The sequence below is a fragment of the Gymnoscopelus microlampas genome (assembly GCF_963454915.1).
Source record: "Gymnoscopelus microlampas genome assembly, chromosome: 11".
Taxonomy (NCBI): Eukaryota; Metazoa; Chordata; class Actinopteri; order Myctophiformes; family Myctophidae; genus Gymnoscopelus; species Gymnoscopelus microlampas.
In genome coordinates this window covers 45,038,355-45,056,424 of record NC_139948.1, presented here as the reverse complement: position 1 = coordinate 45,056,424, position 18,070 = coordinate 45,038,355, and the positions used below count along the sequence as shown (strand labels likewise).

Genomic DNA, 18,070 nt, shown 5'->3' with positions numbered 1-18,070 from the left:
GAATGGAGTTTCTAAGAACACAATTTACATCGTAATTAGCATTGTTTTAACGTTCAGGTACTTTCGTTTGTTTGATATTGAAGGGAATCCTCATTGGTCGTGCATATGTTCTATATTGCCTGGCCCTAGAGTGACTTGACCATTCCTACTGGGACTTTTCCTCCGAGGTGGAAAGACTGGTGATGCGAGGTTAGGGCCTTAGTAATCAGCTTACTAGGAGATGGACTAAAGTCACTTTCTCAGTTTGGAATAAATGTAGTTCCCATACCGGGAGTCGAACCCGGGCCGCCTGGGTGAAAACCAGGAATCCTAACCGCTAGACCATATGGGACCGTGATTAACATATTTCATTTTGAGAATTTCCAATTACATTGTTTTGCACATGCATCTGTATGTTGTAAAATACTCACGGCACCAAGAAGCCTATTCTTTCCTTCATCCAGTTCATATGAAAGATATCAACAAGTGAACTAACGTTCTTCTCAATGTTACAAGTTAGCCATTGAGTCTGTTATTCACAGAGTAGCCAGTAGGGGGCAGGTCAGCACTAGGAAAGGGTAGACTGACGTGGCCAGATATTCATTTCAGTCATTAGATAACAATAACCATCATTGCTACACCATATTACATGCCTAGTGTGTTTCTAATTATCAGAGAGTAAACGTTAAGGGTGTGTATCACCCAGCAACTCACTCTGCACATTTCATTTGTGAAGACATTTCCATCTAGCCACAAATACAATTTTAGAAGAATAAGTAATAACACTATTTAATTGTTATTTCTTTTTTTTTAACAAATATTTTTATTAGCTTCACAGTTTTGACATGAAATCAGTTAGACATTTTGTTTTGTTTTTTCATTTTCTCCCCTTTCCCATCCCTCCCCCCATATTGTTATTGCTGTCACATTTTCCTTTTTTTTAAAAATAAAGACAAAAGAATTCTGTATCAAGTGCAGTGGAACAAAGAAATGTACCTGACAAAAACAACAAGACATGATTTAAAGTCGACATAGACAATGAAATGTAACAGAAATGAAATAATAGATACAATTTAAAAAGAAAAGTTTACAACAAAAGACAGACAAAAAAAATAAAAAATAAATAAATAAATACACAATCGTTCAGATTATTTAATTGTTATTTCTGAACTCTTGTCCATTGGTCGTGCATTTTTCTCTACTGCCTACTGGTACAGACAGTGACTTCATTTGACCATGCTACTAGGCAAGCAGCTGTTTCTGGATGACTGACTGATTGTAGATAAGACTAAAATTCACAAAGCTACTGTTAATTTGTTGTGCTATGTTGATGAATTGAATAGGACCACAATGGAAACAAGTCCCCAGGACGTTTTTGTGTTATCCCTTTAGCCTTAATGGCCGACTGCACCATGTGCTGTTTACATTTCTGACTAATAAAGTATCATAAAGTATATCAAACAATGTAATCTTAACCTAATTATATCTCAGGAGCATCAATTGACTCTTCCTAGACTCAGTTCTGAATAAAATATGTTCCCATAACAGGAGTTGAATGGAGGCCGCCTGGGTGAAAACCAGGAATCCTAATCAATAACATAATGGGATTATAGAGACTACTTGAGGATGGTGAATAATATGTTTCTGATCGCTTATTGTTCAGTTGTACCATTTTTGACACACCACACCACCACACTGTAACTAAATGAATAATACTTTACTAGGCCATCCTTACACCCAACCGGACGAAGTTGTTTGAACTGACCATCTCTTCACTTTTGGTGGATAATTTTCATGTTTAAGGTTGACAGCCTGAGTGGCACTAAAAGAAATATCAACATCACACTGAGCCGTTCCAGAGTCATATTTCTAATATAGAGCAATCAAGTTACTGTATGTCTGTGGTTATTATACTGATGTTGGAGTCCATGGCATTTTTCTGGACATAATAAGCAACTGCCTTAATATAATGCTTAACGCTTGTATACAGTCATGTTTCAGGGCTACTGGCACCATGACTGTCATGGAATGACAGTCATGTTTCAGGGCTACATTGTTCCAAGCAAAGATGTGGCTGTGCTGTGCATCAGTGTGCCAAGTCTCTTGAAGAATCCCCATTGAGATACGTATGTGGTGACCAGTTCTTTCAAGTGCAAATTAAAAATAAAAACATAACCAACACATTGATAATTTAATAGCTCATCAATCACCGGGGCATCGGTTGTCGCCCAAGCTTATCCAACTGTGAGCAGGGATGTCATCTTATCAAATACACCGTGCCTCATGGTGATTGGAACTTGATAAGTTTGTTAGATATCCTTTTTAATTCACAAAGACGGCGAGAAAATTGCATTTCATCAACACTTTAATTGAATATAGAATGTCGTATATTATCAGTGATAAGGTCGCAGGCCTGCCTTGGAAGAGAGTCTTGAGTCAGAGTTGAAGATACTTTGTAAGTCTTTATTTCCAAGACAGTGATTACAGCAAGGTGTCTGTCCTTGGATCGAATGACACAGAGCACACAAAATCACATCAATCAATACAATTTATACTCTTCAGTCAAGAGATCATCCCTAACTTTCCAACTCCTCCCCTAGTTCTCATTTGACCACTCACATTCAACCAAGCTGGAGGCTGGACAACCCAAAACTCAGCACTCCCAGTCAGTGGTTGAACCAATTTGCATTTACAGAAAATAGCCTTAACAGGGATAAACATTAAACCATATTTCCACATGAAACTTTGTAAACCATCTTACTCAACATGTTGTTAGCTTTTGAATGAATCCAAGAACCTGTATATGTTAGTGATTGTAGACTTTGGTTCGATGAACTTCATTGACAGACTGGCAACTTCTCAAGAAAGGAACTAGGATAATTGATATGATAATGAACTCAGAGATAACAATGATCTGATCAGAAGGGTTCTTTCAACCCCCTATTTTTACTGTTCTACTGTAAACACTCAACTTTGAATAACAGGTGAAGAAAGCCCAGGGTGCCCTTCCAAACAATGGATCAAAAGGTTTCTAAGGTGGCAAAGAATGAAAGGCCAACAGATCTACAGAAACATATGGGAGCATAGCACTTGAATGTCTTCGCAAACGTTTATACTAAAATCAGTGATCAAAAACACAATACTTAATAGGGGAGATATGGTTCAAATATTCCACAAGAACATTAGTGTCAATGGGGAACTGCCCACTAAGAGCACGATGGTAATCCCAGAGCCATTTAGAGTTATGACACTCCCATATAGACTATTCATCTAGAATATTCAATATTATATTCAATCATGTGTTGACAAAACCAACCGTTCCAAACACTACACTAAATTTCCAAACACTGAGTCCTCATAATGGGTGTTGATGTAGCACGTGGAATACTTAACACATGATCACATCACGGCAAGATCAGTGTTGGTAACTCTGCTTTCAAAAGGTCTGGACAGTCCTACTGGGATTACCCCGACTGGGAGGGAGTTGGTTTTAAGAACACTGTATAGGTGCTTCTGGCTTCACTGTTACATGGCCATTATGTGACCTATCTATTTCTGCTCTGTTTTGCTTCCTGAATGAACTCCAGTGCCTCCTTGACCACAACGAGTTGTACCAAATCCTCTGCAGCCACCGTGACTGGCGGCTGAGTTTCATCCATGTTTAACATGGCGCGTTGTTCAAATTTTCAAAAATAGCAGATCTACCAAGCTCACAACGTGTCATGAGTTTGTAGATTGGCTATTTGTATAATCCCTTGGGAAGATACAGGAAAGATTAACACCCTTGGTCGTTTTATTACTCCCTTCACCCAGGGCAAATCAAGGCTGGGCATGTGAAAACGTTGCCACCAGGCAGAACCCCTGTATGCACATATTTCAACCTTTTAATGTCTCTTCATGAAGTAATGCCCTAATTTGTCATACTAGTGTCACACTTAAGTAGCAAAAATAGCCGTTCTACAAGCTCACAACACTTTGCATTGCAAGTGGTGACGCGTTGCAAGCTTTCAGATCTGATATTGTTGAACAAAAAAATCGAAGTGAAAGTGAATGTGGTTAAGTGTGTGTGGGTTTTATAAATATTGGAACCAATGAAAAGTATTAATAAGAGCTTGTGACTAAATAATGACTACAAGGGATCTATTGGAACACAGGTTCTTTTTTCGAATTCCTGAAAAGTAACATTAAGTAACGTTTTGTACATGGTTTCCACCGACAGTGTTGATAACCAACCAATATAAAGACAGATGAGAAATCTGAGGGGTGAAACATTTTTTACTTGATTTTATGATCCATAATAGTTGTAATCCTTCAGTAATGGACTAACCAATATTCTATACACCGTCCACAGAGTACTAAAATATAAACTCAAGTTCATATCAAGATAGGCAGTATTTTCTTTAAATGAAAAAGGCACATACTGTAAGTCAATGCACTGCTAGCAAAACCCAAGTAAAATAAATATCAAAAAGTCAACTAATGTAAACGCAGCCATATCCATACCCCTAAATGAAGGTATTAAAAGATGAAAACATTTGTCCATTTGGTTTACTAAAATGATGCATTTCTACCTCCACCTGATCAGATATGTATAATAATAATAATGTAACCTTTAGTTGTTGATGCGGTATTTGGCCAAGTACATTTGCACATACTGTATACCTGGACATTGTCCTAGGCATTTAACCCATCGTAACTATTAGGAGTAGTGTTCAACTATTGAACAGCGCCCGGGGAGCAGTCAGGGTTTAGTGTCTTGCTCAAGGACACTTCGACATTAAGCCAGGAGTCAGAGATCAAGCCGGGGTCCCAAACATCCGCTTTATCTCCTGGCCCACTGCCGCCCCTTGGATCATCAAGCTTTGGTGACTGTAATAAATTTGACCCAAAAGGACACAAATCCTCACAAAATCATACGCCATCTTGGGGGAAAAATTGATGGAAAGTGGAAGCCTCATATTTTCTCCATCAAGGTATGTTCACAAGCATTTAATTACAAGCGCCACCCATCGCCTTCATCACATTCGAACCCGATGCGAAGCGACAGCAAAGCTCACAGAAAGCTTTCACCTTATAAAAAGCGCGGATCTGATCTGCTTTTTCGGCCAAGCACAGCACTTCCAAAAGCTTTTTTTTTCGCCATGGGAACAAGAATTTCCAAAAACAAAAAAATGATATGTGTGAACATGATTATGTTCAGATGACTGCGTTAGAGGTCATGGCCTCACTTTGAGTGTTACGGTATGTGCCAAAAAAAAAGGACCTGAAAATGTGTCTCTCAGTCAGTCAGAGAGAGCTGTCTATAATTTTGCCGTTTTACAATGAAAAAGACACAGTTTTTGGTCTGCAGATAGGTTGTCCATATGCTATTAGGTCAAGAGAGTTTCACAAATCCATTAAGAGCAGCCCCGTCCTGAAAGACAGCGGCACTCAGAAACCGTCAACCAGATTACTTGGCAGTCTCTGTGTGAAGACACTTGAGCTGCTCTGTGTGTGTGTTTGGTAGAGGATGGTTCTCAGTCTCCTCTTCGGCTCTGCTCTCCTCCGCCCAGCCCTCGTTCCCCTTCTCCGTTTGCTTCTTTTCCGCTTTGGTCTTGAACCTCAGTCCGTGGCCTGTGTGGACAACAGAGACAGGTTATACACCACCGCTTCCCAAAAACACTGGGTCGGGAAAAGTTAAAGTTACAAAAAAACTAAAAACATTTTCAGAAATTAAATAGAAATCTTTCAACAGAATGTCTTAAAAACGTTTTTAAGAAGGAGTGGAAATAGCAGATCTACAAGCTCAAAACGTGTCACGGTGCGACACATTGTGAGCTTGTAGATCGACTATTATTACTGATTTGGGTCCCAGATAGACATCACATTTCTTTTGGGGGTATTGAGCATAACAGTTTGGGAACAACTGGGTTGCACAGATACAGATGAATCTCGGCATGCTGTGGTGCTCCCATGGGCCAACGTTTTAGTGAGCGATGGCGAGTTCTCGTCCTCACAGGACAAAAAAACTAAACAATCAAGGCTATTTCGCAAGGGCACGGCCCTTTGTACAGGACAATGTTTAACCAGAACACTGGGTGGCGCCGTATTCAAAAGCACCAATCATCTCCGGCCTGCCTCACAAGGACCACAAGGACACCATTTTCCTTTCATAAATCTATCAAATGGGCCATTGATGAGTTTTCCTTGTGTGTGTGTGTGTGTGTGTGTGTGTGTGTGTGTGTGTGTGTGTGTGTGTGTGTGTGTGTGTGTGTGTGTGTGTGTGTGTGTGTGTGTGTGGACTTACTTGGACAGTCGGCAACCTCTTTGTAGGCCTTCTTCTTGCAGCAGGCTCGACAAAGGTCGAAGACACACTTATTTCCCTACAAAGTAAAAAACGGTGCTTTAGAGAGCAGTTTCAGTTTCCCAATATGAAATGATATTAATAGAACAATGGGATGAATGTAGGTAAAGGAAACTCTACTTAGTTGACTGGGGTACCCCAGGGGTCTATACTTGGTCACCTCCTTTTTCCCCCCAATAGCCAATCTACATACAGCCAATCTACAAGCTCACAATTTCCCTTTGCAACATGCATAGAGAACCCCACATGTAAAATGTGTGAAAATAAAGTCTTTGCCGAGCAGTGCTGTAGCAAAATGTGGAATATAACATTCACTCAGGTCATGATACAGACACCTGCTGTCAAAATGCTTCTCTTCACTCTTCTACCTCATGTGGTCGGCTACATCAGTGGTTCTGAAACTTTCTCATGTAAAGGACCCCCCAAAATGACACGTTAGCCCGCAGACCCCCATTTGGAAAGATACACCAGGGACCCCTATAAGAGACCATTTTAATTTCAAGGACCCCCAGCAGTTGATATGCATTAGGACCACGGACCCAAATTTGATACCATTTTGATCGCCGGGAACCCCAATCTACACTGCAGTATCATCAGGGTTAACTCAACTCTGGAGAGCGTACAAATGACAAATTCCATTTGTATGCTCTCCGAGTCCATTTGGTTCCTATAACTATATCAACCATTTGGTTGGGGACCTCCTGGAACCCCCTCACGGACCCCTGGGGGTCCCCAGGCCCCACTTTCGGAACCGCTGAGCTACATGACTCACCTTAGGGTTCCCACACTGTTCACACTTGATGTACTTTGCTACAAAAGAAGAAGAAAAAAAGTCATTTTGTTGCCTGACATGATTCAACTTTTTTTGATATAAAACAACAACAACATGCAAATTATACTATTATACTCGAGTATCCATTTAGACTTTAATCAAAAAGAATAACCTGAATATATTGAGTTCTCTTCTAGCTTATAGTCCAATACTTTGGACAAGCAGATGAACAAATGTTACACAGAGAAAATAACCAGGATATGGTTGGCGACGCTGTTGATCTTACGTTTCTGCTCAGGACAGAAGTTCTTGTTGGGGTTGCGGGCTTTCTTCTTCAGCTGGTTTTTGGAGAGAGCGTCAGCGGCCCCATCATCAGAATCCTCCAGCGCCCTCTTGTGACAAACCGTCTTCTTCACTTCAGACTCCTGCCCATTGCCGTTGGGAACAACCTCCTTTGGTCTGTAAGTCAATGTTAAGTCATGAAGAGCATGTCATTATTTTAATACAACTACGAACCTGGAACTGGGCTGGATTGGTTTTGTCAATGTGGATAGGGGCTGTTTAAAAATAAATATATTTTATCCAACCCCTCATACTGATATGTATCCGGGGACTAAGTGAGGATGAATAGTAAGGAGAAGTGAAGTGATGACTCACGGTGGTCTGACGTACGGCTGGCATATCCAATGAGGGAAGGGCAGGCCGTTCGCCTGTTTCTGTCCCACCTCCTCTCCTTTGGCGATCTCCTCCTAAAATGACAATTTAGGCCTTTAGCAGATGCTCCTATCCAGAGTGCCCAACAAAGTGTGAGGTCGGAGTAAATTCTGTGTGCAAGTAAATGCTACGAAGTAGAGCCCTGCATTGGGTTTGGGATCCTGGTTGACACATTGCAAATATCACGGGAGTGAGCGTTTCTTTAAGTGAGGACTAATAAAACATTCCCTCGCAGGGCTCTACTACAAAGTAACTACTCCTGTATGGACAACAGCAATCCGGATTTACTGTACACATGATGAAATGTTGTAATGTTGCTTTTGGCCTCGCCATGGAAAATAAAAAAGATAACAGAAAACAATCTTCTCACAGAAAAAGAGCCAGCATTTATAATTCAACCACTTGAACCCTAGCATCCCTACTCTGGAGCGAATGTTCAGCGAAAATAGTTCAATACAAGCCCACAACGCGACACATTGTGACGCGTTGTGAGCTTATAGATCGGCTATTTTCGGCTAAGAGATTTGGTGTAAAAGGAGGGAGCCCAGTATAGACCCCTGGGGTACTCCGGTCTATGACGTATATAGGGGTTAAGTGGTTAAAAGAAACCACCCAGTGTGTTGGATTGGCATAAATGTGTCATATTCCTGTGCAGGTACCTCACAGCGTAGTCGTAACTGTCGGCTGACCTCGGCCAAACCCTCCACCGTCTTCACCTTGGCCATTTCCTCCCTCAAGTCCTGGTGGATCTGGAGTCTGTGCATGCGTGTGTACACACACACACACACACACACACACACACACACACACACACACACACACACACACACACACACACACACACACACACACACACACACACACACACACACACACACACACACACACACACACACACACACACACACACACACACACACACACACACAAAATGATGTGCACTTTATGAAAAGCATCATTGAGAAAATCCATACAGAAGAATTACATACGTACGGTCACATTGAAAAACACTGTGTAACACTGCAATAGCAGCACAGTATTGCACTTACAAAAGTTATATACAACTAGACCATACCCGGTCGGCGCAGCGCAGCCGTGGGGGGATATGCGCACATGATCTGGCAACCCGGGAGGCAGTTCGTCCCATAGCTGGACAGCCCCGTAACCATGGCGACAGTGTTTGACACAAAAACGCGAATAAGAAGCTGAGATTTGATGAAATTGAAAAACGGGCTTCACAGTTGTGTTCAGATGGTAATGGTCAATGGCTGTGTGCAAAATCAGAGCAATTGGTCCAGCCAGTGGGGAGAACCGGGTAGCTTCACCACCACCACCACCACTACAAACGCACAGAGGTTACTAGAATTATAGTAGAATTATAGTAGGATAGTAGGATATTTTAATCGTGTATATTATTTAGAGAAGTTATTTGTAAGTTTCGGTTAATCAGTCCGAAACAGATATTTATTTTTGGGTACACAGTTGACATGGGTGTGTGTGAAAACACACACACACACACACACACACACACACACACACACACACACACACACACACACACACACACACACACACACACACACACACACACACATAAACCTGGACAGTAACATACGAGTGATGCCAGAGCTTGAAGAGATGAGCTCGTACGTAGGACAGGGTGCAGGGAGGGTACTGCCTGACCACCTCCAGATACTCCTCAGCCATCTCCCACACCGGGGGGCTGCAGCCCTCAAACAACGCCGGGTTGTGGAGGTTCCCCTCTGAAGATGAAACATCAGAAGCATCAAGAAATATGAATACCGAACAGCTGATGTGAATGCACCATGAGCTATGCTATGGGCTCGCCATGTGCACGTTGCCTCACCAGCGCTCATGACGCCTTGCACGCCCGTCTCCTGAATGCACCGCTCCACATCACTCAGATGCTGGATGTTGCCATTGGCGAAGACCGGTATGTTCACTGCTTTCCTGTTGCAGGCACATGCACACACAGTAAATAATGTTATTTGACACGCAACACCGTATATAACACTTCATCGATTTCATTGCATCTTTTTACAGCATGGCTCCGAGGGGCCAAGCGGTCTGCGAGTGATTCTGTGTGTGTGTGTGTGTGTGTGTGTGTGTGTGTGTGTGTGTGTGTGTGTGTGTGTGTGTGTGTGTGTGTGTGTGTGTGTGTGTGTGCCAGGGTTAATTTGGCAAGACCACAAGATCAGCACCACATTTCTTGTGCATGCTGCCAGTAGGCCAAGGAGTTACATACTATACAGTATATCTTACTTCTTGTATATTTAAGTTGAATCTTCCTATAGAAATCAATGGCGGTCAGATAGGGCTGAAGCTTGCCCAAATATGGAGTCATACGTCATAGACTGGCCATCACTTGTCATTAGACCCGTCTTGTTTATATCAGTTGGATGAGCATCCTTTCAGCCATGGTGTTGTACTACTCACCGCACAGCCTGGATGTGCTCCCAGCAGGCGATGCCCGTCACGGTTCCTTTCTGGTCTTTGGTGCGGCCGTGAACTGTCAGCAGCTGAGACAGAAATGAGATGATGTTGGCGTTCAGGTTTTACAGGTCTGGTGGTACAATGGATGAGCTTAAAAAAATAGTTCAAGTTGATGCAAACCAACTGTGATGAAACTTGTCATTACGGGATGTTCTGGCACCGCGTGTGTAACAGGTAGTAAACATATTGTTACGTTTATAGTGTGTGTGTGTGTGTGTGTGTGTGTGTGTGTGTGCGTGCGTGCGTGCGTGCGTGCGTGCGTGCGTGCGTGCGTGCGATTAGCAGGACAGGTTACACAAGGGTTACATGTGCACACATTGCCTGTCTGAGTGTCAGCATGCCGGTTTTTCATTGTTTACCCATGTAAACAATGGGTGGGGGGGGGGGGGGGGGTTGTCAACCTAGGATCATATGCAGAGCTGAATACAATGAACTGTATTAAATACCTGACAACCAGCCTTCTCTAGCATCTGGGCGTAGCGCACCGTCTTGTCCATCTCCTTGAACACACGGATCTTACATGTGATGGGAACAGACAGCTTCTCATGGGCCAACTTGACTATGGAAAAAGAAAAGCAGGATGTTAACAGCAGGTACATATATACTGTAAAATCCTGAGTGGTAAAGCTCCAATCTGGGGAACTTATCTGCAACTCCACCAATCTGTATTGGTGGAGCATTAATACGATATAACTAGCACATCTGCAGTGGTTGGAGGTGGGTGGTCTCCCTACTCTTCCATTGAGAAATGTACGCCCTGGTGTCGGGTAGGACACCTACTGGTTGATTCAGGCAGTAGTACTGCCTGAAGCTCAATAGCACAATATGTTCAGATGTGGCAGAGTGGTAGAAATGTGATCTCCCATGTGGGAGACCCGGTTCGAATCCCAGGTAGGACATTAAAATTATGGAGTGCAGCTTTAATTTAAGATTTAATTTAGTACAAATGGACCCTTACAGGTCCACTTGGTTTCATCTGCACACTCCCGAGTTACAAATGTCTAAGGGTTCATTTGGTTCCTTTTGAACACTCTCTCTGAGTTATATCAACAGTCAGGATGTTATTGTGCAGGTTTACAATGCAATGGTGAAGTAATTCCATACTGCCAGTAAAGATTCTTCCATCAACCTTCTTCTTAGGGCAAACATAAAAGTTTGCACAGTTAATTGCAATACATATTGAGATCGCAATAATGACTAATGTTACCGTAATTTAAATGATGAAGAATCTGAAATAAAATTAAATAAATAAGAGCACAGTCAGAGATGAAGGATACATGTGTGCCTAAAGGTATTGCATTGAATAAAAATTAACAAAATGCTATATTGTATAAATACAAAGGATTTTTTCAACCATTATGTGCAGCCCTAAAGCAGACTTACTCATTTTCTCCAGCAGCTCCCATTCATCTTGAAGGAAAACTCCATAACGCCCTTAGAAAGATAAAGCAAACAGAATTAAAGGTAGATTCCCGGGTGCCTTGCATAAAGGGGCGTACAATTATATTACACTACGTGAGCTTTAGACCCTTCTAAACCCCTACTCTCTCTTGTGTTTTCCTCTACATGTAGTGAGAGTAGCTCTACTTCCTCTGTGTTTTCCTCAACATGTAGTGAGAGTAGCTCTACTTCCTGTGTTTCCTCTACATGTGGTGGAGTACCTCTCTTTGCTATCATCTGGGGACAGCCCAGGTTGAGGTCGATGGCGTCACAGTAGTCCTGGGCCAGAAGAGCAGCCTGCACAAACACCTCTGGGTCGTTGGCACAGAACTGAGACACAACAAACACAGAGGACCGCGGATTACACACACATACAACAACCTCTATATTTAGATATTCAGAATGTCATAACATATAACATGTCCTCCGCATCATGTTAGCTATGAATACATTCGGTAAATTTGTCTATTTAAAGTTACCCACCGTATCATTAACTGCTCAATTTACAATTGCTTGAGAGTTTATGAGGTGTGTGTGTGTGTGTGTGTGTGTGTGTGTGTGTGTGTGTGTGTGTGTGTGTGTGTGTGTGTGTGTGTGTGTGTGTCAATTATTACATAATCGTCTAATTGAGATAACGCAATTATTTCTGCATAATAGTCATACTCGTTTCCACGTTGAAATTTTGTCACACATTTTCAAATATTAAAAAAGCAGAAATAGCAGATCTACAAGCTTACAACGCGTCACCTTGTGCTATTTCTGCAATTTTTACATGCATAAAATTATTAAATATGTCAATAATTTCTTTGCATATTTCAGTTATTTGTCATATCTGCCCTGTGCAATGTTTCATTACAACACCTAAAAGGCTTCAGAATGTTCCAATGTTCAATGTGAAAAACACAATTAAATCGTTAATCGCAATTATTTGAGAGACAATTAATCGTCAACTTAAATTTGTAATTGTGACAGCCCTGTGTGTGTGAGTGTGAGTGTGAGTATGTGTGTGTGTGTGTGTGTGTGTGTGTGTGTGTGTGTGTGTGTGTGTGTGTGTGTGTGTGTGTGTGTGTGCGCGCGTGTGTGTGTGTGCGCGTGGGCGTGTGCGTGCGCGTGCGGTGCGTGCATGCCCTCACCTGTGTGATGAGGGGCCTGTCCTCCGGACACACTTCATTGTAGAGGTTGTCTTTGCGATAATTGGCGTCGCGGACAAACACCTGGGCGTGCAGCATGGGCGTGTAGCACAGCTGGGCGCCGTGGCGCCGGCTCAGTAAGCGCCAGGCCAGCTCACTCTGGTCCACCATGGGCGCCACCACGAAGCGCGCACCCTTCAGCGTGCTCCTCCAGAAGTCAAAGCCCTGGAGCTTCGCCATCACGGCTCTGCCTGCTACCACAGAAGGAGAACAGTATTATATGTATGTATTACCAGTGCTAATGATGACATAAACTTACTGCTAATGCCAATACAAATAATAATAACAACAATGATAAACAGCAATTTTGGAAACAGTGTTTCCGAATGTGCTATAGAAATCAATTGAAGGGAAGCAAGCTACAAGAGGAAGGCACTATGAGAGAGATAAATACACAGAGAGAGAGAGGGAGAGAGAGAGCGAGAGAGACAGACAGACACTTGTTTATACAATAGCATTAGGTTTATAAAGCACATTTTGTACACAGTAAACCCAGTGTGTTTGACATTAAAGGACAACAAGGTATGTTTAAAAATGCATTATGCAAATACGTTTGCAACGGTTTTGTTTTTGTTCTTGTTGTTGATAAAAACAAATAAAAACATTGATAGTAATAATTTAAAAAATATGTTTTAATAATTATTTAAAAACAATGATAATAATGATAAATGCATTATACATATGTATGCAATATGCATCATGTAGGCCTAATAATATGCATTGTAAGACATAACCCCATGCAGGTACATACAATATATCTCATCCACCCACCATTGACATGTTTGCAGCATCAATGACCATTGCTTCTGTGATCATATCATACGGTTTATTATTCCTTTCATAGCTGTTTTATAGACTATAGTTAACCTAATCCTCTATTCATTGAATACACAGGACCACAATGTAAATAAGCCCATCAGGGCTTTTTGTGTTATCCTTTTAGCACTATTGTATAATCGTACCACTGTACTATTAGCAAACTGTTAATAAAGTATTCAATCAATCAATCAATCAATCAATGAAACCTTACACCTCGACCAGCAGCTGAATATGCCTTGCTAGGAGAAGTTGGATAGCTGATAGAAGTACAAAATGTCTCAAATAGAGCCAGCTGGCGTGATTTCTGTGCACAGACCAATATTACTGATAATGTGGAACCCTTTTATTAACTATTTCAATTCCTTACAAACATTACCTTCTGACTGACCCCCCCCCCCCCCCCCCCTCCTTTCCCACCCCTTCATACCTTGTCTTTTTAATTATAATTATAATTTTATCTTCACTCATTATTTCCTTGCATTTTTTTTCTTTTTTTTCTCTTCTCTATTACTGCTATAATTTCATTTTTTGTATTACTGTATAACTCATACTCTATTATTACTATAATTGTATTTTTTGTATTACTGTATTACTCATACTCTATTATTACTATCATTTTATTTGTTGTATTACTGTATTACTCATATTCTATTATTACTATAATTGTATTTTTTGTATTACTGTATTACTCATATTCTATTATTACTATAATTTTATTTTGTGTATTACTGTATTACTCATATTCTATTATTACTATAATTTTATTTTTTGTATTACTGTATTACTCATTTGTTCTGTTTTATATTGTACCTCAATAGTTTTACTAAAGTTTAAACCCTCATACCATGCAAATGTTCTATTACTATTATTTTTTTCCCCCATATACACAGAGATTAAGGGGGGGAAAGCAAAAAAGAAAAAAGAGGAAAAAAAGGGAATACAACTGTATCTATGTACCTGTAACCATGTACTCACAATTTCCCCAAATAAAAATATTTTAAAAAATAAAGATTTTTTTTTACTGATAATGTCGTCATGATGACATATGCATTTTGTAACTGATTAGACCGGTGGTTCTCAAAGTGGGGTCCGGGGACCCCCAGGGGCAGGGTCCTTGGGGGAGTTCCAGGGGATCCCCAGCTAAATGATAAGATAGTATAGGAACCAAATAACTCTAGGAACCAAATAACTCTATGAGTGTGTACAAATGGATCCTAAACGGGTCCATTTGGTTCCATGTGTACACTCTCATAGTTAAATTAACATTGATGTTACAATATAAACTGGGGTCCCAGAGATAGAAATGCTATTAAATGGGGGTCCGCAGCCTAAAATACATGTCAAACTGGGGGTCCTTGATATTAAAATGGTTGAGAATCACTGCTAGAGCCGTAAAATAATTCTTCTCTTATGGGGGTCCTTGGCATATCTTTTCAAATGGGGGTCCCGCGGGCTAATAAGTGTCAATTTGGGGTCCTTGACATGAAAAAGTTCTACAAACACTCACTACACCAGTGGTTCTCAAAGTGGGTTCCAGGGGCTCTCAGGGTTCCTTGAAGGGGTTCTAAAATGACCCTTACAAGTCTGTAACTCTGACAGTTTACAAATGGAACCAAATGGACCCTCACGGGTCCATTTGGTTCCATTTGTATACTGTCAGAGTTAAGGGGTGTACTTGAAATTTAAAAGTTTGAGAACCACTGGTCTACACTCACTACACATTACACATAGAGATAGAGCAATGGTTTTCAGCCAGTGGTCCTTGGAGGGGTACCAGGGGGTCCCCAGCTAAATTAGTTAACATAGCATCACAATCATTGTAACCACCTAGCTTTGGCTATTCAAAAATAGCAGATATACAAGCTCAGATCTGCTATTTTTGAAAAATCCCGGAAAATGTGTGCAAATCTTTGAATATATATTTTTAAAGCGAACATTTTTAACTCAAATCTTTACTTCTGGGGGTCCCTGGCACAACACGTTTTCAGATGGGGGTCCGCGGTCACATGTATATCAATTTAGGGGTCCCTGACGTGAAAAAGGTTGAAAACCACTGACATAGAGCACATGTAATGCAGAGCATGATCCAACATGTACAGTTATGGTTGTAAAACACATACACAGCTTACTAAAGCACAAACATGGACTGGCCGAGCAACTACATAACGTAGGTAGCCTACACCGTCTTTCCCGTCATGTTACAATGTGTTTATTATTCATAGAACGTTTAAATTTGGGAATTTATTTGTTTACCTTTTTGTCAAAATGTTGGAAAACCTGGAGGCTGCTTCCACGTTGGTGTAACTGTCAAATGTGACCGACGGGAAACACGGCAGAGGAAATAGGTTCCGACGGCGACTGTACTGTCTATCAATGGATGAAATGTTAAGTGTGCACAGTGGTGGGAAAACTACTCACATGTTAATTAAGTAAAAGGAACAATAATGCAAGGTAGAAATACTCTGTTACAATTTAGAGTCCGGAATTGAAAATTGACTGTAAAAGTACAAAGGTATTGGTATCAAAATGTACTTAAGTAAAGTAAAACAATTATTATTATTATAGTTTTAAGTAAAACAATTATTTTTGTATTTATTTTTTTAACTCAAACTTTTATAAGTAGCCTACAGTACTTGAGTACATACATAGTTATTTTACACTACTGATCTGAGACTTTTTGACAGATTCTTTGTGGCATAGATGCAACAAGATGCTCAACAGGTAGGCTACTAAGGAGTCCAAAGTGTACCAAGAAAATATCCCCCACACCATCACACCACCAGTTAATAATAATAATAATAATGCATTTTATTTATAACGCACTTTACATTCTTGCGAATCTCAAAGTGCTACAGGTTAAAAGCGTGACATAAAAACAACATAACATAACATTGTTGATACAAGGCAGGCTGGCTCCATGCTTTCATGTTGTAGATGACCCTACCATCCAAATGCTGCAGCAGAGATCTAGACCAGTGGTTTTCAACCAGTGGTCCGGGGACCACCAGTGGTCCTTGGAGGGGTACCAGGGGGTCCCCAGCTAAATTAGTTAACATATAGCATCACAATCATTTTAACCACCTAGCTTTTGGCTATTCAAAAGTAGCAGATCTACAAGCTTGTAGATCTGCTATTTTTGAAAGATCCTGGAAAATGTGTGCAAATCTTTGAATATATATGTTTAAAGCGAACATTTTTAACTCAAATCTTTACTTCTGGGGGTCCCTGGCACAAAACATTTTCAGATGGGGGTCCGTGGCCAAATGTATATCAATTTAGGCGTCCCTGGCATGAAAAAGGTTGAAAACCACTGATCTAGACTCTTCAGATCAGGCAACATATTTACAAACTTTAATTTTGATGAGCATGTGCGAATTGTAGCCTCAGTTTCCTTTTCTGACATGGGTGACAGGGTTTCTGCTGCTGTCGCCCATCCTCCTCAAGGTTCTACGTGTTGAGCTTTAAGAGGTGCTCTTCTGCTTACATTGGCTGTAAAGGGTGGTTATTTGAGTCACTGTTGCCTTTCAATCAGCCAGTCTGACCATTCTCCTCTGACCCCTGGGATCAATAAGGTGTTTTTATTTATTATTTTATGTAATACTTTAACAGTTTGCAAAAAGTACAGCGGTACAGTTGTACAATAATGCTAAAACATACAAAAAGCCCTGAGGGGTTGTTTCCATTGTGATCCTGTGTATTCAATTCATCAAGACATATAAAGACATACAGTACAAAATACTATACAATAAATCATCAATACTAGGAGCAGTAAAAGTATATTTACAGAAAAACAATGGAGGGTCATTTCTTTTGGCAAGCTATAGAAGACTTGTCCAGGTCCAGTTGTAAATTGCTGCGGTGCTCTTTTTTATTTGTTTTGAAGGAGGGTGGGGACTAGGAGTCACACTTTTTGATGGCTGGTGGTAGGGCATTCCACATTTTGGTGGCATAATAGAAGAATGAATTCATCCCTATGTTTGTGCTGAATCGCCTTCTTTCCCCCCATGATGCTCGGTTTGAACTGCAGCAGATCGTCTTGACGAAGCTGTGTAGCTACATGCCTAAATGCATTGAGTTGCTGCCATGTGATTGGCTGATTAGAAATGTGCTGTTCTTTCTTCAGATAAGTTATTAGGCTACCTAGATTTTAATGTCGATGGGATAAAGATTAACCACTTAAACCCCAGCATCCGTATTGTGGGGAAAGCTATTGCTGAAAATGGCCGATTGACAATAACAGAAAACAGAAAATACATTAGTATAGAGCCCTGAGGGACTCTGCTCAACCAAACAGGATCA

At 40.9% G+C, this 18,070-nt stretch overlaps 1 protein-coding gene across 1 annotated transcript; it reads right to left on the bottom strand.

Moving 5' to 3' along the window:
• Positions 1–2,540: 2,540 nt before the first annotated feature.
• On the bottom strand, positions 2,541–16,095 carry dus1l (dihydrouridine synthase 1-like). Its single transcript, XM_084072902.1, has 14 exons — positions 16,025–16,095; positions 12,896–13,146; positions 11,984–12,092; positions 11,706–11,756; positions 10,769–10,881; positions 10,266–10,348; positions 9,676–9,779; positions 9,424–9,571; positions 8,468–8,564; positions 7,752–7,843; positions 7,381–7,553; positions 7,095–7,132; positions 6,266–6,341; positions 2,541–5,592 (listed from the first exon to the last, which is right to left on the bottom strand). The coding sequence occupies exons 2-14, from the start codon at positions 13,130–13,132 to the stop codon at positions 5,429–5,431; spliced, it is 1,485 nt and encodes a 494-aa protein (XP_083929028.1). The 5' UTR covers positions 13,133–13,146; positions 16,025–16,095; the 3' UTR covers positions 2,541–5,428.
• Between the last annotated feature and the right edge of the window lie 1,975 nt (positions 16,096–18,070).